The following is a 26,955-nucleotide window of genomic DNA, read 5'->3' on the forward strand; positions in this document are numbered from 1 at the left end:
GAATAATGTCGTCCATGAATTATTCTTAAATTTCTTTCAGTATCCATATATGAATACTGATTTTGATAAAACAATTTAATAATGTCTAAACGTTGTCGAAACGTATATCTTTCCATGATTAAATGGCATACTATACTGTACACAAATGACATAAGGAATGATAAAAAATAATATGCAGTGTTGCCATTATAGCCATTTAAAATTGTATCATTCCTATTAAAAGAACCTTTATTAATAATATCCATCAATATTATCATGTAGTTGAAATTATTTTTTGATTCTTGTCTCTTGAAACTTCGTTCCACATTTTTTCAAACATTCTGAAGAAATATATATTTCCTTTAGACAAAAAGGGTTAATTATTATAGAAATTTTAAAAATAAAGCTTTACACTCCAGTAAATCAATATGAAATTTTTTGGATTTTTATATGAATTTTTCCCGTTGAATGTAAATTTGTTTGGCTAGGAGGTACGGATTGAGAGTGTACAGTATCAGCACCTTGCATTTCAGGTGGAGTTGCTGTCGGGGCAGGGAATGCGACAACTGGAGTCCATGACGCCCACCAACGACCTCCTGCGGAAGGAGTTACAGAACAGAGAAATGCTCATCGCGCAACTAATAACACAAAGTATGTTCAGCCACAGACAGTACTGCAAAATGATCTAATTAATGTTTGGATACCTTCACACTTCTGTGGTGAAATCAATCCAACCTCCAAACCTTTGCGGCGAAATTAATCTAACCTTTGAACTTTTATGATAAATTATCGGCTCTATTTCAGATAAGGAACTAGTTTGCGCCAAGGAACGTCAGGAAATTGAAATAGCGGCCCAACGAGCCACTCTACAAGAACAACGAACGCACATCGATATTTTAGATACAGCACTTACTAATGCGCAAAGTAATGTTGTCCGACTTGAGGAAGAGGTATTCAATATTTTTTAATACTTTTTATCTTGAAAAAATCTCTACTTTTTACTCGCGCACAAAGAGTTCTGTATTCGATTCCCGGTTAGAACACAAAAATTAAAATGTGGTTTTTCTCAAGCCTAGTTGCTTTGTACTGTAATTCTCCATTGCAATTGGGATTTTTAAAAAAACCTCTTTTAGCATACATTTTATCAAACCTATTATTAAAATATCGCTTTTGACAAATAATTATATTGCTACTGTAATGATACAACTCATTTATTAATTTTTAATGGTACTATGAAGTCTGTTTCTCATTTATAAAGAGAATTGTAATGTGGATGAAATTTCAGTGCCGTCATGCTCAAGGGTATATCGAGAGGGTGGCTCAATTGCAACGAGCGCTCGTTTCCCTACAGCAAGCCTCCGACAGGAGGGAACTGACGGAGAGGAAGCTCAGGTCACAGCTGGAGAAGGAATTACAGAACCAAAGGTTAGTGAGACTATGTTTTTTTACTTCATTAATGACAGTTTCACACCCACAAAAAAAACTTTTTTATTTTTTTAAAGAAAAAAAGAAATATATGCGTTCTTATGATTTACCCAAATATTTAATTTTGAGGGCCATTTTCAACAAGTTGTAAATAACTCACTATTAGAAAATGGAATCGAGTTGGGGTAGAATGGGATTCGAACCACGGACCTTTGGTCCGTGATTCCGAGACACTAGCCACAGGACCGCAACCCGATTTGATGGAATATTCTAATGTGAAAACACCCTTTTAAATAAATATTTCATATCAACCATGTCGGGAATTGAACCCGAGACCTCTAGCATGGCAGGCTAACGCGCTGACTATTTTGTCACATTATATTATTTTTAATAATTTTATTTTATTTTATTTTATTTGGGATTTTTACAGCTATTACATAAACAAAATAACTAGAAAAATCTTAACAATGCTAAAGCCAATTAAAAAAATCCACTGTAAATATAATGACACATCATATATAAGAAAAGAAGTTTAGTAATTGTATTTGTGTGACGTTTGTATTCATGTGTATGTGAATGTGTGTATGCGAGAATGAATGAGGGAGAGGATACATGTGCATGTGGGAATGAATGAAGGAGAGGGTGCGTGTGTGTGGGTGCGTAAGTATAAAAAAATAATTGTTTAAAACTTGTAAATTGTATTAAAAATGCTACAATAAAGAGCTTAGTAAAAAGTTAGAAACCTTTTTGTTAAAATTCAAATGACGAAATGATATAAATTGTATTTTTTTTTTTTTTTAATTATGTCAAATTTCAAAACCGCATTCTGAAAAAAAAAAAGCATTTTATTTTAAAATTTAACTGATACACATCGAATGAATAATGTGCGACGAGTCCTATACAATACGGTAGGTAACCACAAAATGCAGTAAATACGAAATAATGACAACAATAAAATAAGGTTTGACAATATGCGAACGTTGATTCAAAATGAACACACAAATGCATATTATATGCACCTACATAATATATAAATAAGAATAACATATAAGTTTAATAGAAATTATTCGGATTATAAAAATCAGGTGTCACAAACAGTTGGCCCGCAGTACGGGGATACATAATTATATTAAAAGATCTTCTCACTATAAAAATGCAACACTGTAAGAATATACTAATTTTACACACATAGTTTACTTGAAGTCCTAACAAAAAATGCTTAAATATTATTTTTGAACATTTGTGGACTTAAGAGTTTTAGAAGTCAGGATGACGATATTCCTTCCTCGATAATGAGGACTTTTACTCTCCCCTCAGGTCACGGGATGGGAGCGTCGGTGTCGGGGCGGGGGGAGGCGAGGGAGAGCTGCGCCGGGCCCTGCGGGAGAAGGAAGAGCGGCTGCTGCTGCTGGAGGGGGAGTGTACCAAGTGGGAGCAGAGCTTCCTGGAGGAGGCGGCCCTGCGCCAGGCGGCCATCGACGCGGCCGGGATACCGAAGTAAGGGGAAAATTTGTGCAACTTTACACACGACCATTAACAATTTTTTACTTTGAGCAAAAAAGGGATTGTTATTCTAGACAAAATAACGCATCCTTTGGCATCATGTGCGGGGAAAATATACCCTTGTGCTTAGTGGAAGGGAAGATATAGGGTAGACTGGTTATGGAACGCAAAAGAGCATCATGGCTTACGAATCTTCTACATTGGCTTAGAATACGAGATGAAGAAATGCTTATTGGAATGGGCCAGGATCAAGAAGTATTTCAAGTGATTGTCGCCAACCTCCGATAGGAGCGGTGCGATAATGAGTAATTCTCCTATAACTCATTATCCTCCTATAATGCACCCAGTGGTGCATCGGCACTTCATTGATCCTCCAATTTTGTCTCATTACTCAAGTAGATCAGTTTTACACCTCTGGTGCCAATCCGGGTACATTGAAATATTGCGATGGAGGAACCACCTTGAAACCCCAATTCCATGCCCACTCTGCCAGGAATCAAACCTTAACCTTAAGCATAGAGGCGAACATGCCAACCACTAAGCCACGAAAGGGACTTAGCTCCACTCCATTTTGTTTTTCAGGATTTTAGCGGAGCAGCAGTACTGCATTCTTTAATTGGCTGGGAACAGAAAACTCCTACGTATAAAACATTACATTTTAATGAATGCCTCGATTGGAAATATTATCTTTAAATATGTAAGTCAGAATATAAATTCCATGAAGATTATTGTAAAAGTCTCTTGGCGATTTGATGTGGTATCTGAAGAATCTTTCACTCATATAATGATTCTTTTTTTTTTTTTTTAAAGTAACAACCCAACCTTCTCTTTTGGAGGCTCGCCAAGAGAGGATTTGGAAGGAATTTATGGGAATCTAACCCGCAACCCTGGTTTCACAGACGGCCATCTATCTAACTGTGCCACCTCAGTACTTAAATTAATGTCAGTAATAAAAGACATGTTATTTGTTCGAAGGGATGCCAAGATTGCGGCGCTGGAGAAGACGTCCCAGGAGGCGGAGCGCCTGATGGCCGAGGCGAGAAACGAGAAGATCCGCCACATGGATGAGCTCCACGACGCCCAGAAGAAGTGCGCTGACCTCGAAGGAAGGTAACTACTCCGTCTCGATCGAGGTATTCCGTCGTACCATCGCTAATCTCTATATAGAGTAATATTTTTGCGTGTTTTCGGGTTGAGGTGGAATTAGGCACGGTAAAATATATAAAACTTCCCGCGGGTAAATGATTAATTTGCTATGTTATTCAAATGGAGAGTGGAGTGATCAACCTCATCTTACTGTGATAGCTAATGTATGTGCACAGGTTGAAGGAGCTAGAGTCGAAGGTGGCGGAGAAGGATGCTATGATTAAAGTTCTGCAGAAACACACGCAGAGTCAGGCGGGAACCATGTCCTACGCCAGCGATGGGAGCGACTCGCACTACAACACACACTCGCACACTCACTCGCTGAGGAATAACTCCAGGGAGGAGTTGGGTGAGTGGCTCTACACTTTCTTTATAGATATTTTTTACATTTAGTTTTTTATTACCAAACCTGACTGATTGTTTTTTATAACATTCTGAATTCAATGGTATTTCGGTAGGTTTTGGTCCTTCTTCTTCTGCCGCATCATTCTCCAGCCAGGACACAGTTCCCCTGTACCACAGTGGAGTACGTGGCTCTCCTTCCCCGGGACACCAGCTGCTTCCCAAGTACGGCTCCACCGCCAACTCTCTCCCCGAGTCTGGTGAGTAGTCTGTAGACATTCTCCAGCCAGGACACATTACCGTAGTGGAGTACGTGGATCCCCTTTCCCGGCGCACTGTCTTACTTGCTATTATATGATGATATTTCAATTAATGTTTCCTCATTATATCCGAGATTTCGTTATTCCCGTGAGCGTCATAACCAAGTTTGACTATATTTACGTTAATTACTCTAAATTTCATCAGATCCCACGAGCTTCGAGGGCAAGAAGCGCACTCTAGACAACGAGCTCGCCAAACTGGATAGTCAGCTGGACAGCCAACTCCTGTCCAAGGTCGGTCACTCCATCTCCCGGCTGTCGCTGTCCTCCAGGATGGCCCCTAACCCTCCGCCCGCTCACCGGCCCCCACCGGAGCGGGAGACCTTTTACTGATCGCATACCACTGACTAATGGAGACAACTGGACGATAATCTCACACATATTTTCCGGAATCTCTTTAAGCCTAGCGCGTGATGCTCGTCTCTTCTTTCGTCGATTGTTTTCTTAATCATCAGCAAAATTGTTCTCTGTACAGTTATCATTCGATCGAGCGTTTCAATCCTAAAAATTGGATGGAATATTCTAGTAATCTCCATTCTTCAGTGGTTCGAGTGCCCCCAAATAACTCGCAACTGAGTGATTTTCCCCGAATTACTTATATATTTTTACAAACAAAATCCTGTAAAGCTTTTTTATGTAGGAAAACACATTCCTAATCTGTTTTTCAAGTTGTGGTGTTTAATTTCCTGTAGAAATCTCATAACAGTTAGATTTGTATGAACATTCCTCGTTTGTCATGTGCTGCAGTTATATTGCTGCATAACTGTGCCATATGTCTTCACAAATTTATCTTGTCACTTGTACGATGCCTTCCCTAGATTGCCTTTACGAAGATCTGATTAATAATATTATATTAACTGTTGTTCAGTTAAGTTAAAACAGACTGGTGGTTCAATATTACATGCGTATGTACTATGTACATTAACATTATTAACATTCCTTGTAAGGAAGCTAAAAAATATGTAAAATTATGTATGTAAAATAGGCAGATTCCCAATAATTTTGTATTGAATTGCTGTAAGTTTGTGATTTATATGCATATTGTGATATCTAATAATAACATGATTATTGCCATTGTACCAACATTTTTTCTCTCTGGTGCTTCTACAATAAACATACCCAATAAGCAAATGTACGCACAGAAATTTATTTAAATTATAACCGTAATGTAGTAATAGTAAAATATCGCAAGGACAAGAGATGTTGGTTATGGGCTGTGTTTGTAGTGTGTATTTACTCACCAAACTCACTAATGTGGATGTGAGTCGATGTGTCCGTTTGTATGGAGTGAAAAGCTTAAATTAAAGGCGTGTTATACTTGTATCGAAAGCTTTTTTAACATAAGTTTTATAAATGAGTCAGTTGTGCTTAATTCCGCCAACTTAATATCCTTCCAGGTAAGGCAAAGACCCCAATATAATCTCCAGAGCACGGCCCAGATGGTAAGCCCCCATGATCAAAAAGAAAAGAGATTTGTTTGTATTTATATTAGAGTTAAGAATCTTCCTATGTGTGCCTATTCATTAATAATTTTATATTACCATTGTTCCTCTCTAAGAATTTTAATTGTTTGCATGGTATGTTTTTTTTTTTACTAAACCAACTGTTTTAATTTTCTATGTATCTTTATCAGTCAGGGTATTCAATATATCCAAATACAATATTCCTACACCACAGTGGCGTAAGTTGATCCATGAGGCAATTATATTGATTTGACATCAAGTTATAATTAAAATTTTAATTACATACTAAAATATAATCAGTGTTCTGTCATATACATACATACATATATAGAAAAACTCCTAGGGTTTTAGGTTTACATAATTATGTTTTGCTTTGTATGAAAACCAGAATTAAGTTATTGCACTGGTGTTTCCATAAATATATTTAATGTACATATAATAACTACACGTTTTTTGTTTAGTAAATGTTAGTACCATGGAGAGTCTAGCAAGTTGTATTGGTATTTTGAGCGTTCTGGGTATGATTTCTGTTGCGGACAATAAAACATTTCTTTTTTTCTTAAATTAAAGCGTTAGACTGATATTTGAAAGCATTACCTCTTTATGATTTTTGGTAACACCCTTAATGGTTGGCTTTCACGGTGTAATGGCTAAGACGCTCAACTCTCGTACGGAAGGCTCCGGGTTATTAAATGTGATTTTTCTTAAACCCGGGTGTTCTGTGTGTAGGGTAGTAAATAAATAATTAATAATTTATATCACGCATGCCTAAAAATACTGAAAAAGATATAATTATGTTTTAATTTAATCTATTTTAGATAGGGTTTTTTTTGTTAATTTGGAAAGAGCAGATGATAGTCTCGGTTGGGAAGTTTAAGAGTTAAGCTTACAATATAAAATAATAGAATTGTATTTTTATAAAATGCGTAGGTACCAACAATGATCTTCCTTTCTTTGTTAAGGTGTATTTTGAGAAATGTTATTTTTGTTTATCGGTCAACGAAGTACTCGTATGTGTGTATATATATTTTTGCGTAATTTTCTAGGCATATACCAAATATTTTATAGATTTAGTGAAAAAATATTTTATTTACAAGGATGACTCCCCCAGTCAGTCAATTTATATTGAATATAAAGTTTAACCCATCTATTTTAATTTACATTAGTCATCGTTAGTTTTATAATAGGTAGAGATATGTTCGTAGACAACTGTGTTACATTACAGTAAACAAAATTAAATTATGAATGCCATTTTTAGTTTTATAATAGCAAGAAAGTTCAGATATAAAAAATGTTTTACACGCCGGCAGTTCTTCGAGAATCGGATCATTTGTTCTTCTCGTAGTCCATGAAATCCTTAACATACGACGCCAACACCACATTTCAAAAGGGTCAATTCTCGCACGGTCACGAGATTTTGTAGTCCAGGGCCCGTATTCTAGTGGGAAGTTAACATTTATCTGCAATTTTATCTAAAAGCGAAATTAAGTTTTCTGTATGAAAAATAAATAAATATGTTCAGTTACAGGTTACCAACGAAGATATCTTAAATTTTTATACAAATATACACATTTTCGTACATAAATTTATATTTTAATTTATAACCTCTCGATATGTACCTACCAATAAAGGCAGCGTTTATAATCCCGACCCCTGTTTCATAATTATAACAATTTATTTATTACTATGATTGTAGTTATGTCGCCTCCAAATCGCTAATCAGCCACCCGATCGAACGGCTTGGCTGTTCATTAAATGCCGGCATTCTTAAAAAAAGAAATGGAAAAACCGCTGAATTTTCTTGTACGTCTTAACGGACTTCGGTAGTCATTAGTTTTGACACACTTTTATAGTAATGTCTCGTCGAGACGAGATGTTATCAGACTAGGTAAGTTAGTTTACTAACAGAGTTGTGTAGTTTGAATGTGTCATAACAAAAGTTGTTTCGAACTAATTCAGAATGAATTGCGCTATTGTATTTTATAGCGGTTTCAATTATATAAAATGCATTTAATTATGGAATGAAAGCAACTCGAAAAATGTCATTTTTTATTAGATAATAACTAATATTCCGCTTTAAATAATATTCTACTTGCTGATTATAAGAACAATCTGGAATGGACTTTTTATGGTAATCTCCCATATTGGATGCCTCATTATATTTACATCATTTTTCTCGCAGAAATTATGCTCTCGATACATTGATTTATTTTACTGTTGCTTTTAAAGTTTTAAACTTTTTAAACAAATGAACAAATACATTCCATGTTTTAAAATCTGTACCTAAAAGGATAAACCACAGGAGTCACATTGAACTAAATGTTCAGGAAACGAGATTTTGAGATTGTGCGATTTCCAAAACTAATATGTCATAACTTTTTGAACCGAATGAGATTATTTCAGTATATAAAGAAGTTTCAATGTAAAATAATGATTATTTTGATAATAAAAGTACATGCAAAAATAGCGTATTTGGGACTATTGATTTTTTTCGCATTAAAATAAAGTGAACTTCGGTGATTTATTCGCAAATAAAATAGCCTATTGCGATAATTTCTGCATGACGACAAAACAACAAAAAGTGGACTCCCGTGTTTTATTCTTAAGGTACAGAAATGTATCTGTAAAAAGTATTCAAAATTTAACTTACATTACTTATCAGAAGATCAAATAAAATAAAATAAGTAATTATATAAAATTGTCGGCCTCGTGGTGTAACGGTCGGCGCGTTTGCCTACCGTGCAAGAGGTCTCGGGTTCGATTCCCGACATGGTTGATGTGAAATATTTATTTAAAAGGGTGTTTTCACACTAGAATATTTCATAGTCCCTGGACTGATCGAGACACGCTGCGATTGGTGTACCAATGCAGTGCCCTATGCACTATTAAGTGCGGAAAGATAATGACGATGATATGTAAATATGTTTGTATTTTGAAATTGTTACATAATGCTTTTATGTTAAGTACTAATTATAATTTTTATACCCTTGTTTAGCTTAACCAAAGCTTATTTATTATATATTTAGTCCTATTAATATTAATTTTAACACTACTCGCCTCGCTTCGAAACATTTCAAATTTAAGAATCTCAGCTTCAAATTGGTCCTTCTTTTGACTTTAGATTTTCAAAATGAAATTTTCTTTTATACATCAAAATGTTAAAAATTCATAGATCAATTAAATATTTTTGTCAATTAACCTAAATATTAAAATAAAAATATATTATAATCACGCTACGGTATTATTCTCTCAAAATAGAAATAAAAAGCATCCATTAAAAATATATCACCCTAAAGAAACAACGGAACGGTCCAAATGACTAGTAAAAAATAGTCAAATCTAAAGTAGCTAACCTAATTAAAGAGTTTTTTCTGTGGAGGATTCGAAGAGTGTCATGTTTGGTTTTGAATTACTGCATAAAGATTGTAAAATTGTGACACACAATTTCAGTAAAGTTATTTAGAAATAGATTATTATCTGACTTATAAGAATCATTTATATTCTGTGTTATTGCGTAATTTCCTCAGTATTATAGTATCCACTAACTTATATATGTATTCTACCATTGTTTTCCTATCCATTTTTAAATATATTAGCGGTCTTACTTATAAAACTCGTTATTCTGAGTTTAAATCTTAGTATAATTATTTCCGATTGATTATTTCATCGACTTTGTTAATAAGGAAATGAAAAATTGCATAACTATTCCGTGTTCAGATATTTGACTTTTCCAACTTGATATATTTTATGAACAACTTGAAATATGTTTATTAAAAAAAAACTATGTTATCTGAATTCCGTTAAAAGTGTTAGAATGTTTTCCATTTCCATATATTTAAACCCGGTCATAAATATCACGTTAGGATTATAGGTAAGACCGTTATTACAATGATGTGTTTGTTGGAATCACCGTCTTTATAACTAATTAAAAATATCAAAATAAGAGTGAGAAGGTTCAGTGCAATGGGGAATTGGATATTAACAATGTTTTCTTACGTGCGGTAAAAATTAGAACATTAAATTGTACGGCAAAGTTTCTTGAAAATGTATGAAGAGAAAAAATATTTTAATCAAAACGAACTACTTTGAACGACGTTACTAGTTCTTCCTAATCAACCGATGATAGTGTTGTGATCTTAGAGTGTTAACCTAATAAAGTCGCCGTCGAGAACTCGTGACGTCAGTCATTTCAAAATTCGAAACTTCATAACAAAAATCATAACGCCGATAATACGATACATAAATATATATATTTTTTTAAATTTTGCCCTATTTTTATCAAAAAACTATCGTCTATCAACAAATAAAAAAAACCACTGAACTTCCTCATTCTGTTGCGTAACTAAGTTGACTCAAAAATATATACTAATTATTTGATATTGGTTTAAAGAAAAAGTTCCTTTATTTTCCAAGATTGTTTTTATCGTGGATAAAACCAGTTCGTAATATTATTGTGCCTTTATTATAGGATCTGATTTGGGTAAATAAAGCAATATTCTTCTTTGGAGAACATTATATTTTTGATAGAACTAATTTATTGAAACTTGTCTAATGATGTTAACCAAATACAGTTTGCTTCGAATTTAAGCGACGCTTTATTAAATTGTGTAATATAAAGTAAGTGCCTTTTATTTCACCACAACCTTATAGTTTAACCCAGTGTTTACTCCCCGTGTTGAATGTATGTATAAACCTATCAACAGCTGAACACGTACATACATATTTATTTACGTCCCGAGTAAAGCAACGTCCTTCAGCTTTAGTTATAATATTATTCCTGCACGTGTTTTATTTTACAAACTAAAATAGTTTTTATTTTGAACCTTGAAATAGGGCACACATAAACATATTGCAATAATAAATACCGCTGGTTCGCCCATTGCCCGAGAATGCACTAAAAATACACAAGTAAGTTTTGGCTTTTTTTTTACTAATTATGCTACTGGAAATATTGTGTTTGCACATTTACTATCCGGTACTTGTTGCTGACAAGCCACCTCTGAGGTTTTAGAATCCTCTTTTCCAATTTCAGCGTGGACTTTGTTGTTTTCCGGCATTCTCCGGAGCCAGCACGGGACCGCGCAAAGGAAAACTGACGAAACCCTTAACGGGACCTTCCGGTACAGCTGCGCTGTTTGAGCCGGGATTTCTGGGGAATCTGGTCACCAGACCGCCTCACGATCAAGGCCGTCCTGAAGAGATCATGTTACTAGAGAAGCAAGGGCTGAGCTCGCAGCAACAGAGGATGCAGGACGCAGCTGAAAACGAAGCCAGGAGATCCGGGTCTCTTCCTCCATCCAGTTTACCCCGTCCTCCCAGAAAGCCGTCCATGCGACGTTTCGGCGAGTACGGCAGACTCAGCGATACGGAAGTTAAGAAGAGCAGCGGAGACGAAATGATATCCGGAGGGTCCAACAGGGGATCTCCCGCACGACCGTTGTTACCGACGCCGCGGCGGCTGGGAGACTACGGAAGGCTGAACGATGACTCTCCGACTCCGAGAAGTCTTCGCAAGCCATCTCTCAGATCCACGACTCCGTCAGCTCCCGGCTCATCATCGGCATCGACGTCTAATTCGAGGGAGTCTCTTATGAAAGGAATGGACATACGAAACAATTCGTCTCTCCGCGATTCTATAATGAAAAACATCTCCATGGGTGGGAACTCTAGAGAGTCATTAGTCAAAGGGGGAAGGGACTCGGGAGGGTCTACTACGATGAGTGAGAACTCGGCGAGTTCCCTTCCTCCACCTTCTCGCCTTCAGGCCATGTACGCTTCGTCACAGAGTCGCAGAGGTAATTCTCTCAGTAGGGAACCGAAAGGGAACGACCGCAGCATTAACAAATATAGAATACAGTTTTGATTACTTGAGAATCTTGCATTTTATGTATTCAAAATGTTTTTCAAACTTTATGGATTGTTAACTTTATATACATTTTATAATTTATATTTTATATAAGTTGTTGAGCAGCCACCATTTTTAGGGAGATTTTTTATAATGTTTATCGATTTATGTGTTTGTAAAATATTCAAGGTTACATTGTGATTAATCAAAATTATATCTGTGTGGAAAGAGGAGAGATGGGTTTAAATCGAATGTTTGCAAGAAACACAGGTGCTAATTAATATATTTATGAGGCTTGTATTATGTCAACCTGTACTGAATTTTAGTGTGTTAAATAGACTTCTAAAATGATGTTTTAGAATAATCTAATTTTTCCTTACTAAAGATGTATGTGTTTAATGCAATACTTTGCATCTAACTCAACATATGATTTTTGTGACTCATCTTTCAATTCTTTTTGCTCACAGATAAATGCATAGTCATTATTTAATTATACTAATGAGAATCCACTTAGTTTTTGATTTCTGGTACACTTGAACACTATATCCAATTAGACTCAATTCATGATCATGAATTCTCTCATAATCTCAAGTTTTGACAAACAACTAGGTTTATATTGTTATTATGTCAAAAAAAAAACACTAACAACGATTTCTGGTCGTACGAAGTATTTTTTGTAGCTCAAAAATATCATATAAATAATCTCTACAAATTGTTTAATAACAGTATGATTTATAATAATGATGTCGTACAAATGAAATGCTGAATATAGAATATTACTTATGAAAAAAATATGTCTTATAATCATCTTTGTGATTTGTTATTGCTTGAAAATATTCTAATGTATCTTAAAAATATTTATTAATTTTGATTAAAATAAAATTATTGTAAAATCTTTTAGTTTAAAAATAACTACCTTAATTAACTACCTTAATTAATCATTTCAATACCAGATAAATTTATCAGATTTTGGAATGCTATTGGGAAAAAAATGTACTGTCAATAGGGATACATTTTGTTGAAGGATATCATGCGGAATCAAAAGTGAAATGGTCGCAATATTCATGACAGTAAAACATATTCTAGATAAATACATACATGCAAATGTTTATTTATTTTACACTTTATATACATATAAGGGCGGGCATATTGCCTTAAGGCAATTTCTTCCTACCTACCCAAACCGTTCAGTTTGAGAAAATTACAAGCACATGGACATGTTGAATCTTATGATTTTATACACAATTAAAAACAAAGATTAATCAAAAATGAATGCTATACTATGAAGAGAGGAGAGAGGATAGGAAGGAAAGAAGAAGGATAAAGGAACAACTTAAATATTTAGATAGTGATATTTCAATCTTTACTTAAATGTAATTAAAGAAGGGGGCGTCTCTAACATTAGTGGGTAGATTATTCCACAATCGAGCGGCTACTACTTTGAAAGAGGAGGCAAGAAAATTAGAGCAATGACAGGGTATTAAAAGGGTTCTCTCGTTTTTTTCAAAAACTGACAGTTAGAATTTCATCCTATTTTGAAATGTATTTATTTCATTCTCATATTTAAAATAAACTTTAAAAAGAACTGGCCCGGTCAGAACAATAAACTATTTACATTAATTGAAATAAAAGGAAAAACTGCTCGGTAATTTTTTTTTTTTATCACTTTTAATGTTTCCGAGCTTGAAGAGGAGTGGCGAGTGTCTTAGTAAGGTACCACGAATACCCCAGCTGAAATTCTATTAATACTACTTTAAAATAACATTTATAAATATATCGTTACGATGATCATATTGTTTCCAGTTTTGATGAAAGGGTAATAAAGGGGTTCTCTCAATAATGAGAGAACGAAGAGATAGTCCGTGTTGTGATAGAGGTTGGAAGAGCTCTCTCAGATAATGTTGATAGATGTTTACGTTACACGAGGGTTCAAAGGGTCGAGTGACATATAAATGTTTACATCCTCTTTTACGCATGCTTATTCAGTATTGAAAAATTATCACAGTTTTTCTTGTTCAATATCACGTTATATTATATCGCCAATCTACAATTTTAGCAAAAATGATCCTTTCATATGGGGGGATTTTTAACTCTTATTGAATGTCCCCTAATCATACGACACCCGTGGGATCAATAGTAGCCAGACTTTCTGAAGAAGAACACTGCCGTGGATCGGAATAAATAATGTGTTCGATTTGATTTTAAAAACACTTTTTACTGTCTCCTGGAAAAAGTTAATTGGCGGTAAAGTACTGCACGCCGACCGATGATTTGTTTTTTTTAATGAAAATGATATATTTCATTAAACACACAATCGACATCTTCAATATAATATCCATTCTATATCGATTATTAGAAATTAGTTTTCAATTCATTGTGGATATTATTTGGACCAGAACTATACATTAAAAAAATAAAAATAACACCATCTGAAAACAAAGAGATTAAGTGTTTTTTTAAATATCTAAATGGGTTTGACAACTAACATAATATTATCATCTTTTATGAATCTATTGGATACCTGAGTACTTTTGTAGTGAACTTTATTAATAGCAAACAGTAATGCGGAAGTTTCCATCGCTTCATTACTTTATATTTTTCCACTGATCAGCGATCAGGATTACTGCTGCTCGTATTTCACTTCAATTTTCTTCGGCGAGTGTTATTATTTGTGGTGAATATTATTATTATTATTGATAGGGATCTAAGGGGACATCCATTTTTCAACCAATATCAGCTAAAGGAATAATGGGGTAAGTCATTTAAGCATCAATGACAAGAAAGTAAAGAGCTAGGCCAGCTATTTTTCAAGTTAGTAATTAATTAAATAATTATAACTGATATATTTTGAAACAAATGGCCTCCTGAAATGAGAGATACCCGTTGCTGCTACCAGCAAGATGATCCGCCTCCTACTCGGAATCGAATTAGTTTTGTTTTACTCAAAACTATGAAATATTTGCATATTTTTAAGCCAGCACTACATTTCTAACGATTTTCTTTTCCTGCGCTTCCATATAAAACATGACTTTCAGAAAAACTCGTTGCACAGTACAAGTTTGGACTGTGAGAAATTTGATGAATAGGTATTTTAATTTTTTTTCTGTCGCTCACAAATACCTCCCCGATACTGTGCGAAAAAGACAACAGCACGACGGACTAATTTTGCCTAATTAAAATTGACATTTTGCTGTCCCCATTTCTGTAGTTCAAAACTGAACCGATTTTGCTGTTTTTTTTTTAATAAAGAGTATCGAAAATAAGTTTTCTGTGTTGGTATGTTTTTATTTTTTCAAAAATAGTTATCCTATTTGCATACCATACGTTTGAAGACGGCAGATAAAACTGGTTGCTTTTAAGGGTTTTTGAATGACCCTAGTTCCCACAGTAAACAAATTATTATAAAAACAAAATGATAGGAACGCGCCAATGGTTAATATCTGTAGAGTGTGAAAAATCATTGCTCTAATGCCATAATCCAGGGGAAAAATACGAGAATACAGGAAGTGAGACCGTGTTTCCTCTTAAGTTTGACTAAAATATAAAACATATGTATAAAAAAGAGACTTGAAAAATTACAGAAAAAGTATAAAAAATCAAAGCAAAGGTAAGACGTAAGCGAAGGTTTTCTTAAAAATGTACACTTATGAGAATACATATAATATATATCAACATCACTAATAAAATATTTCTATTAATTTTTTAACTGACTATTGTGACTATTATAGTTTAATAAATTAAATGAAATAAGTGATAATAAAATTAATATCTTTATTGTCACCTTCTACTTTGCATTTTCCAAATACATATTTTTCTTTTTAGCTACTGATTCACATTTTCAATTACTTTTTACATGCATATTTTGCATAAACAACATGGGGTCATTACTCATATAATATGTAGTTACATTATTCAATTCATTATTATTTTTAGTACTGTGTGGGTGTTGGTTGACCTTTATTTGCAGTTTTATATATGTATTTATCATTATACACAAATCTTATGTTTTTTTATAAAAGAAAATGTGTTTTCACGCAAATTTTCAATCAAACTTTTCTTATAACTGATTTATTAGTGCTTTAGATTTTTAAAGAAATGCTTGATATTATTCATATATTTTTATGTAAAATAAATATTTATTTATGTGGTTTCAGGATCCGTTTAATTTTCTTATAAAAAACCCATCTTTTTCCTTACAACAAACTTTTTAATTGTTTTCCAAAAAGAAAAAAATAGTCAATAATATAAAACAACGTATTTACTTTTTATAAAATCACAACAAAAAAAATAATGCTGACTGGTTTCAGAACATGTTTGTTCCTTTGTCAAGGTAGCCTGGACATAAGACATATTGCACATGTTAGCAGATAATGTAATTGAAAGTAGCTACTTGTTATTTGTAGTTACCGACAGAGGTTTAGGTTTAGGTTTCGGTTCCGGTCAGTTTCGCCAATAAAAATAGTTTCGGCCAAAATTTGGTTGAAACTTCGGCACAGCCGAAACCTGCGGTCAGTACTTGTCGGATTAGTTCGGACTTTGTGATTTGTTGACCACCTATATACACCGCAAGACAAAAAAAATTACGAGTTTACCTGCTACCGCGCCCCTTGACTTTACTGAACCCTTTTTCTAAGAAATCCTTTATCGATACCTCTTTCTTTTGTTTAATAAATTAAGGACACTATGTGTCACCTTTCTACAATATTTACATTTTAAAATGTCTCAACAGTCTTGTTTTACCCGCGTTTGAGTGAACATAACACAACAATCATGGAAAGTGCAAAGCAAATGTTGATTGCGATAAAATCCAAAATAATCACATTGTCGCAAGAAAACATATCTAATTGTGAAATATCTCGTCGAGTTGGGTATTCAGAAGGTGCAGTGAGGTTTTTATTTAAAAAAATCCAAGAAACTGGATCCATAGAACGGAAAAAAGGAAGCGGACGGGGGCGCGTGACATCTGCCCGAGATGATCGCTTAATAAAAAAAATTGTTATGCGCGATCGATTTTTAACGGCACCTGAAATACACGCAGAGGTGCAGTCTACCAGCACATCAACATTTTCAGTAAAAACAGTGTCCAGGCGGCTGTTGGAGCATGGTTTCCAAGCACGGAGTCCCGCAAAGAAACCATTACTCACGGACAAAATGAAGAAGGCTAGACTGGATTGGGCGAAAGAGCACCAGAATTGGACCTTGGAGGATTGGCAAAATGTTGTTTTCTCTGATGAATCAAAATTCAACCTTTTTGGTCCAGACGGCAGAAAGATAGTTCGACGAAAACGTGGGGAAAGATATCATCCGTCGTGCGTCACTCGAACCGTTAAACATTCACCCTACGTGATGATTTGGGGGTGCATGACAGCATACGGTTTAGGACCTCTAAATTTTGTACAGGGTACGATGAATGCCATTCAGTACAAAAAAGTGTTAAAAAAACATATTATTCCAACAATCGAGGACATTACGCAGTATACCGCGGACCCAATTTTTCAGGACGATTCTGCGCCGTGCCATAGAGCCCGCACTGTGAGTACAAATATATATATTTTTAAATGCATTTTGTGACCACATGATAAATAATTTATTGTTTTTTTATAGATCAATGAATTCAAGGAGAAAATTGGCTTAAAATCGTTGACGTGGCCCGGGAATAGCCCTGATTTGAACCCGATAGAAAATTTATGGGCGATTATGAAAAAAAAAGTCGGGAAAAAAAAATTAAAAAACATTGAGGAATTAAAAAAAAACTTAATTCAAGTTTGGGAAGAAGAAATAACATCAGAAATTTTAGATTCGCTTTACGCTTCTCTAAATAATAGAATTTTACATGTTATAAAAAATAAAGGTGAATTCACTAAGTACTAAATATTTTTAAATGTTATAAATATGTTTAAATGTAAAATACTTTAATTTAAAATAAAGCGATAAGAACCTACTTCTTAAATATGAATTAAAAAATAACATGTCTTTTATTAATCCATCACAAACACTCGACCATAAATGAACCGTTATGGGTCTCTAAGGTTCGGGTAATCTGATACCTGATATATAATGGCAATTTCTAAGTACAATTCATGAGTAAGATTTTTTATTTTAACCTTGAAATAACGAGTAGTCATCACATATGTCAAACAATATAAAAAAAACTAATTAAATATCAAGAATAATTCATTATATGTCAATTTTAGTTTTTTTTGAGAACTCGTAAATTTATTTGTCTTGCGGTGTACTTAGTAGTTCTAAGATCTTTCATATTTACATTCCTGCCGACCTCGAGATGTAAAGGTCAGCACGCTTGCCTACCATGCGAGAGGTCTCGGGTTCGATTCCCGACATGGTTGATATGAAATATTTATTTTAAAGGGTGTTGTATAAACAAGAATATTTCATAGTCCCTGGACTGGTACCTGAAGCGTAAGACTGATCATCTTACCTTTATGTAACAAAAATGTGCACGATACGCTGCGGTTGCTGTATCAATCCAGTTCCCTATGCACCATTAGGTGCGGAAAGGGAATGATGATGATGTTTTTCGGTACATCCTAAAACAAACATTCCTAAATTGCTTTTCTAAATTAATATTTGCGTTCTTTTGATAACACTGGGCTTGAAAGTAAGATTCAAGGTATGTTAGATCGGGATTCGAACCTCGGACCTTTCATCCGTGAATTCGCGACTTAACCTCATAATTCACAACTTGTTTCTTTTATTACCTCACATTGTAAGCGCCACGTAAATAATATATTTTAATAATAAAGTGACATTAGATGTACCCATAATATTATTTCTATAATTTATTTTATTTTTATTATTTATTACTTAACAAGGCATCAGGTTCTCGACGTCCTGGACGTCCGCTGCTGACTGTTCGTCGGCAGTTCATTTCAGAACTACGGGACGCGAACCTGAAGGGAGGATGAACAGGAGCTGGTGGCTGACAGAGATGCCGGAGGATCTTCGTGGACATCGTACGCTCCGACTGGGGAGCAAACTTGGAATGATGAATGTTTACGCCTATGAGGCAAACATACACATAAGTACATAAACAACGTACAATTAAAAAAATAAAGTACAGTATTGACAAATACAGGATAGAAAAACATACGGAAATTGAGTATGCTGTATAAAAGGTACAAAATTAAAAGGGGGTATCTAGGGTTCCCCAGGAGTATATTATTATCAATTTTTTTTGTTACTAATCATATTGATTAAAATATTTGCATTATACCTACCCCACAAAATGCATAAAAATTATAAAAATATTTTTCTGCCAAACTTTTTCAATAATACTTCACATTTTTTATTGCTTTTACCCCGTGCAAACAGCAAACATTACAATTCATCGCTCTACAATTTTATAATCTTTGATATGTTGGTCAGTTCGCACGTGTGCTGTTTGCTATTTGGTCGCTTTTTTCCAGCCGCAACCACAAAAATCCGGATTTCGTGGTTTACATTTTACATGCATTTCTCTCTCAACTTCCCGCTGTGCGCTTGTAATTTAGATCGGTGCTGTTCAACGTGTTACAACGAGAGCAGCGCGATGTTGATATATTAACATCCTCTCGCAACAGTATTTTATGAAAAAAACGAATTTCGCAGAAAACTCAAAATATTATGAAACAGTTTTATAAATACTACCATGACAAACATAAATACATATTTATTTATTTTTTTAATCGTATTTTTAGTATTTTAGCGTAGGTATTCTTTGTACCCCTCTCAGGAACTCACGATTTTTTTATGCTTAGGCTCGGAAACAGTGGTGTAGTCCTGAATAAAAAAGTACCGGAGCGCACCGCCACCACTATGGTGAAGTGGGAGGGGGGAGGGGGCAACACATGTTTATAATTTTGCCAGTTATCGGAAATAAATACATTTGTTGTTCTTTCGAATTGTTTGAAGAGACTCAAGTAGAAATATTTTTGAAACGTAATATTTGTTCCTGACCAGAGCCGGAGCGCCAGATAAAAAGTGCCGGAGCGCCGCTTCAGTGCGCTCCGGCCCGACCACACCACCGCTCGGAAAGGTTAGAGAAATGCAACTTCTTAAGTGTTGATATTAATTTCTATAAATACAGTATAAAATATCGAAACAGGTAAGTACATAATAAATAATCATGTCTGTACTGTACCTTAAAGGATAAACCGCGGGAGTCACATTGATCGAAACTGTTCAGGGGTGGTATTCCAAACGCTCTGGCGGCCGTATTACCTCGCGTATTTACATACAAAATACTCGAGAAAACCATTTTTCTCGTGCCGCGAGAGCGGTTCAGAATAGCACCCCAGGAAACAAGATTTTGTGATCGTGCAATTTCCAAAACATCTTAACTTTTGAACCAAATGAGATCATTTTAATCTAGAAAGAACTTTCAATGGAAAATAATTATTATCTTGATAATAATACACATTAAAATCTCTAGGACTACTGATGTTTTTTGCTTTAGAACAAAGTGGACTTTTATTTCAACTCTAAAAAAAATATTTTACGAAAAAATTCGATGTTTGATACACATTTCTGCATTTTTAACTTCAAAACGGCAAACAGTGGACTCCCGTGTTTTATTCTCTGAGGTACAGATATTATAATATACATTATAATAGTATGATATAAACAGTTTGTTAATTAATCTAATCGCTTTATGAATAAACAAAAACGAATGTTGATATTAATTTCTGTTTGATAGGGAACATAATATACATTACTTTTTTTTATTCACAATCAATGCCGTTATCGTATTGGTTCGCAAGTACCTAGTACCTACTACGGTTGACTAGAAGAGTTGACAACAATCGCGCATTCAAAACATAAATAATGTTTTAAATAAAATAAAATAAAAATTTCTATGTTTGTGGGATATTCATTTACGTACGTGTAATTTATATATTCAACCGGCACGAAGACGTATAAGCGAGGATTTACAGGGTTCAAACCCCCCGTCTTGTCTAGTTTACGCAAGATATAATGAATTTCGAGAACCCCATAGATATACTCGTATATACCGACTAGGAATTTTTGAGATTTACTTTCACATCATGAGATACCTACTTAAAAAAACAAAGATTCTCATTTCCCATCGTCATCATTATCATTCATAGGGCACTGCATTTGAAAACCAGTTAGGTACCGACTTTTATATGTTTACCGGTTTCGAAACGTACCCGTCTCTTACCGGTAAGTGGGTACAAATATTTAATAACGTTAAGTAACATATATGTTTGACCACGAAGTTGATGCTTTAAATATTAATAACAAATGCAGCTTATTTCTATCATCCGATATGTAGGTCACCAGTCTTACGCTTCAGGTGCTTTAAAATCGATATTTCACACGCTCCCTACTAGGAATCGAACACAGGACCTTTGACAATGTTTGAGTATGTCCAAATGCTTGCGACTGGCTGGAATTCCTCCCTAGGGAGTTATTCATATTTAAATTTATTTCAACAGAGAGGAAAAACATTTTTGAGAAGGGAATATGGACGTCTAGGCGTTTACAGGGCTTATGACCTGTCATTGGCTGGTTTAAGTGGCCACATTACACACTGTGTAACATTCACCATTCTGCCCTTGTTTGAACATCCACATTTCCTCAACTCTTCCATCTGTTGAGTTTTGTGAAGTAAAAGAGCTGAAACCTTTCATAAGCCCTGTAAATGCCTAGACGTCCATATTCCCTTCTCAAAAATGTTTTCCCTCTCTGTTGAAATAAATTTAAACAGGACCTTTGGTTCGATTCCTAGCGACACTTTCCCACAGAACACTGTGTCTTATGTTTCTAATATTATTACTATTTCAGATTGTATTGACTGATTTTATGTATTGTCATAAAAATTATTTCTTTTTTTGTATCGTCCCAAATTAGTTTTTTTACTCTTAGGGTGCTATTATGAACCACTGTCGCGGCACGAGAAAACAGTTTTTCTCGTGTATTTTGTAAGTAAATACGCGAGATAATACGGCCGCGAGAGCGTTTGGAATATCAGCCCTGGGAGTACAATATCTTGTTCGTGTATTATACGTTTTATTAATAATAATAAAAAACTCTAGGAAAAATAACAGGTGTCAATCAATCTAGTCTTTATATTGTAGTATCAGGTTAGATGAGTAAAACGGAACGAGAATAAAGATCACCACCAAGTTAAATGGTGCTTATTAAGCGCCCTAGTTGAGATCGACATTGGCCTACTTCGGATCTTCGTAGTCATTCACAAGTGGGATACCCAACACGGGCTGGTTGCATTTAATATCTTACAGTCTAATCTGGACTAATGGGTGCCAGACGTTATCCGGATATGTAGAAATCCGGATAATTTCATTAAACATTCAATTAAGGCAATGTTTTGAGTAACGGTATGATCGCAGCAGATAGCGAAAGGGTGAAAGGCGAGTTTCTGGCGCGTCCAAACCTTGTGATTGTTCCAAACCAAATCCAGCAGAGAAGGCAACGGGAAGCCACTCTGGGCATCTTTTACCAGGAATCACTACGGCGCGGCTGGTGCATCAACGAGCAGTCGTCCTGGCTGCGGAATATAAAAGTGGCGCAGGACAGCTTCAACAACGTCGGGGGAATCCGACAAGGCACCGGGAGAAGAGGAATAATTAATAAGTAAATTTTGGAAAACACAAAATTTACATCAAGATCACTTTTTTTTATTGGTTTTGAAGTTAATACAACGAATTGAAATCACATTCAAATTTATTCAATTCAATTCAATTTATTTGTTATTAGTATAACATCTCCTTTAAAATAAATAAATGTAAACAACGAATGTCTCGAACAAGTAGAAGAATTTGTGTATCTGGGAAGCATGTTTTCAAGAGATGGAAGAGTAGAAAAAGATATTGAAAGGAGAGTGAATACGGGCAACAAAATGAACAGCGCAGTAGTTGCTAATAAAAATATATCAATCGATGCTAAACTGGCAGTATACAACGGAGTTTTAGTCCCAACACTTATATATGAAAGTGAAACATGGAACTAGCGGAGGAAGGATGAAAGCCGAGTGAGCGCGGTTGAAATTTGATCTCTTAGACGAATATGTGGGAAATCAATGTATGACATGGTATGATGAAATCAGGCGTGAGTGTAAATCTGAGTCAAGTATAATTGATAAGATTAAAAAAGGGTCTCTGAGATGGTTCGGTCATGTAGAACGAATGGACGACGAAAGAATGGTAAAACAAGTATGTATGGCGAAAATGAACGGTAACGCGAGACGAGGACGACCAAGGAAGACGTGGCATGATCAGATAAACCAAAATCTCAAGTCTGGTCATGTCAAAAGCAGACAGAACCGAAGGGCATGTATGCCGAGATGTATGAGTGTGGAGTGTGGAGTGTGGAGTGTGGAGCTAGAAATATATGCCGGGATAGACGTGTGTGGCGGTACATTCTCTCTGCCTGCTAATCTTCCGCGCTGACTACGAAATAGCGCGATGGTAGTAGTTGTAATAAATAAATAACGACGTGACTGATTACGGGTGACTGAATTTCAGATAAATGGAGTTTTCCTGTATTTATATTATTACGATAATATATTGTTTCTACATATCGCAGATCCTTGTGAAAATTGCGATTCTGACATTTTCGCAAAAAAATGTGCTTTATAAATGATCGGATTAGTGGATTAAATATATATCAACCTGTCATTTTATTTCTACAAAATTACGATGAACTTCCAACAAAAAAAACACGAACTTGACGGTGGACATGTCAAAAGTCGGATAAATCAGCGTGCGCCGTGCCGTGCATGCGTGGGATGTATGAATCGGAGATTTGTATCAATTATGAAAAATGAATACGGAGAAGCGCGGCGTGACTGTTTGTTTTTTATATCTCTATAATTTTGAGATATACTCGTATTATACAATATATTGTCACTGCATCGAAGTTATTTGTGTGACGTTATTAACCGTTTGGCCCATTTCTCACGTTTCGTCCAAATCCACACGCACGGTAAAGTTAGGGTGGATAGGCATTTATTATATTATTTCGACGATTTTAGTGAAGTTAAAGAGCAAGATGTGACATTTTGTCACCCCCTCGACAATAGTCGATTGGGCATCTCGATTGCTTTGTCATAATACTAGTCTTGAAAACCTCCGACAACTTAATTACAATGACGAATGAGAAAGTTACAACACTAAAAAATGAGTATTTATCAATAGCTCTCTAACCTTTATTGTTTCTTGTCAGACTTCTTCCGTTGAATATTTTGTGTATGGATTATTATGAAAAAAATAAAAGAAAATGTTTTACTGAGACACTGCAAATTATTATTTGCCTTTGACATAACACACATCTACATGTTATTAGAAATATTTTATATTCATTTTATGGATTTGAAAAACATGTTGTATAATTTACGAACATATCTCAAATACGACGAGCGATAAAGTAATTTTTAAATCATGTTTCTAGTGAAACTTCATTTGATAGTGGATCAAAAATAAATACAGTTATATTTATTGCATATTTATTGATACGCTATCATTATAACATTGATCAGTGTTGTACATTTTAAGATTAAATACAGCAAAAGTACCCACTCGTCATTCAAACGTGAATGCCGAGTGCGACGGACGGTTAAAAATATGTAATATGCAATAATATAGTTAGGGCCCTGTAATAATATAGTCTGTCGGCTAAATGTTGGACCTACAATAAAGGATAAATATTCCACTTTCGGGTCTGACTTTAGCGATACCGGGGTACTCTAGAATAGAAATTTATGTTACAGGCCCTAAAAAGGGCCTGGAGCTAAACGTTTGACTAATGTATTTATAAACGAGACTAAGGTCTGCCTTAAAAAGGGCATTTTGTAAACGAGATTAATGTAGAGACCTTAGGGTCTGCCTTAAAAAATGCACTTTTGTAAACGAGACTAATGTTTGCCTTTAAAAAGGCATTTTGTAATTGATGTGGCGCGTGCGGCACCTCCCCATATGCACTTTGGGGGAGGCGCGCCGGCCGGGAATAGTGCGGGCGGTATCCCCCCCCCCCCCCACTCTCGTATTAGCCTAAAGCCGGTTCGGGCGGAGGTAGCGGGAGCCCGCAACACGCCCTATATAATGTGTACATATTATAATAATAAATCAGAGTTCGCCTCGAGACTTCACCTTAGTCAGATCGTTTCATTTCGTCACTCCGCCCGACCTCCCGCTCTACTATACCGGATCTACCCCTTGGACTTGACCATCGCTTCACCCCGGGACTACGAACCAGTATCTTCTACCGGCCTACGCAGTGACACCGGACTCGAGAGGGATTTCAAGACATCATAACTTTCGGGATTTACGACCCCAAGAGCGACGTCGGCAGCGAGACACGGCCAACACCTACCCCTCGCTTCAGGATTCTGGAATACAGTCCAAACTGTGACTTGTGCAGTACACCGAGCGTTTTACAAGAAGGAAGGTTGACAGCTGAAATTACGATGTTCGATCGTCAACATGGAATGCTTTGTGGCACTCTAGATAACGTCGATTGGTTTTCTATCGACTGCATTCGTAGGGGTGGTTCAAGAATGCTGGCACTCGTCGAATTACGAAAGTCGCATACGATTCAAAAGACGAACGAGTTAGGCCCCTGATCGCTTGTTGTGAAGAGATTCATCTGTATTTATTTAAAATTCACTAAGCGGTTACTTTTAGGTAAAAATCCTTCAAAGGAAAATCGATTAATGATTAGTCGGCCCAGTGGTATTTCTACTGGTTGTTGCGTTTCCCTGGCATTAAATAAATAAATATAATTTTTAAAATACACACAATCAATCCACCCTATGTTATTTTACCGTAGGTTTTTGTCACAGACCTTTCGGTTTGATGCTGGTTGTTCCTAAAGAACAATTAACAAATTACAACAGATATGAAGAACATTTTAGAGAAGGAAATATGCACTGCGTAACGTTCAGCATTTTGCCTATGTTTGAACATCCGTATTTCTTAAATTCTTCCATCTGATGATTTTACTGAAGTTAATGAACTGAAGCCTTTATTGTTGCGAAAAGATTTATCCGATTGAATATTTGAGATACCGACTAGGCATGGCCTTTAATTTTTTTTATACTTCTTCTTGGACCAGCTGGTTTGATCACAATATTTCAGAATAGAAACTACTTACGTTAAAAACATTTCATTCAATAAAATAGAAACCATGAAATTACAAGGAAAATGATAATTTTAATTCATCAACTTTGAAAATAATGGTTAACAAATCAACACATGTATTATGTACGACCGAAGGATAAGTAGTATTTATAATAATATATAAATGCATAATATAAATAACATAATAGGTGGCCTCCGTGGTGTTAGTGGTTAAGTCACCATTGTAATTGGGCCTCCTGACCTGTTGTGGTGTAATATCAAAAATTTAAATAATAGTATTATTAAAAATAAACAGATGGCAGAAAAAGTAGCTTTCTGAGCAAACAGAAAAAGAGAATATTTGGTTTATTCATTTATAAGTGGATTGCCTGTTTTTTTGACGAATAAATAGTTAATGAAAAAATCTATGGAAAAATAGAAAATGTTTAATAAACAGTAGAATTTCGATGAAATTCATTGTGCGATGGGTTTTTTTTCACTTTGATTTACGGCACAGTACACTCAGGTTTGAGAAAAATCACATTAAATTTTTGTGTCCTCACCGAAAATCGAACCCGGAACCTACCGCGCGTGAGTCGTGAGCCACGGAGGCCATCGGGATATTGAATATAATATTACATCGGTAAATTTTATGTGGTTTTGGTAGCATTATTCTGAGTGACTGATTATTCTTTTTGTATTTTTTTTTAAAAGAAAAAAATTGTTCTTATGATTCAATTTTGGAGGCCATAAATACATAATTCACTATTGGAAAATGGGAACCGAGTTGTGGTAGAGCGTTAAGTCTAGCTTTTCCTTTATCCCGTGAAGAT

General features: G+C 35.1%; 1 protein-coding gene across 4 annotated transcripts in view; it reads left to right on the forward strand.

Annotated features, from left to right (window-relative positions):
- LOC148273500 (uncharacterized) overlaps positions 1 to 12,532 on the forward strand; it is a 26,470-nt gene extending 13,938 nt beyond the window's left edge. Inside the window, exons 9-18 of one of the 4 annotated variants that reach the window (XM_088238628.1) lie at positions 498 to 630; positions 784 to 929; positions 1,265 to 1,404; positions 2,722 to 2,901; positions 3,883 to 4,017; positions 4,230 to 4,402; positions 4,512 to 4,655; positions 4,861 to 4,949; positions 6,113 to 6,157; positions 11,211 to 12,532. In XM_088238628.1, the coding sequence (XP_088094754.1) occupies positions 498 to 630; positions 784 to 929; positions 1,265 to 1,404; positions 2,722 to 2,901; positions 3,883 to 4,017; positions 4,230 to 4,402; positions 4,512 to 4,655; positions 4,861 to 4,949; positions 6,113 to 6,157; positions 11,211 to 12,041 (2,016 nt within the window). In that variant the 3' untranslated portion in view covers positions 12,042 to 12,532. The remainder of the gene's footprint in view (positions 1 to 497; positions 631 to 783; positions 930 to 1,264; positions 1,405 to 2,721; positions 2,902 to 3,882; positions 4,018 to 4,229; positions 4,403 to 4,511; positions 4,656 to 4,860; positions 4,950 to 6,112; positions 6,158 to 11,210) is intronic. The other 3 variants (XM_088238629.1, XM_088238630.1, XM_088238631.1) reach the window with 3 other exon arrangements.
- Positions 12,533 to 26,955: the final 14,423 nt, after the last annotated feature.

The sequence above is a fragment of the Micrasema longulum genome, unplaced genomic scaffold (genome assembly GCF_059751315.1).
Source record: "Micrasema longulum isolate JH-2025_06_02 unplaced genomic scaffold, ASM5975131v1 h1tg001935l, whole genome shotgun sequence".
Taxonomy (NCBI): Eukaryota; Metazoa; Arthropoda; class Insecta; order Trichoptera; family Brachycentridae; genus Micrasema; species Micrasema longulum.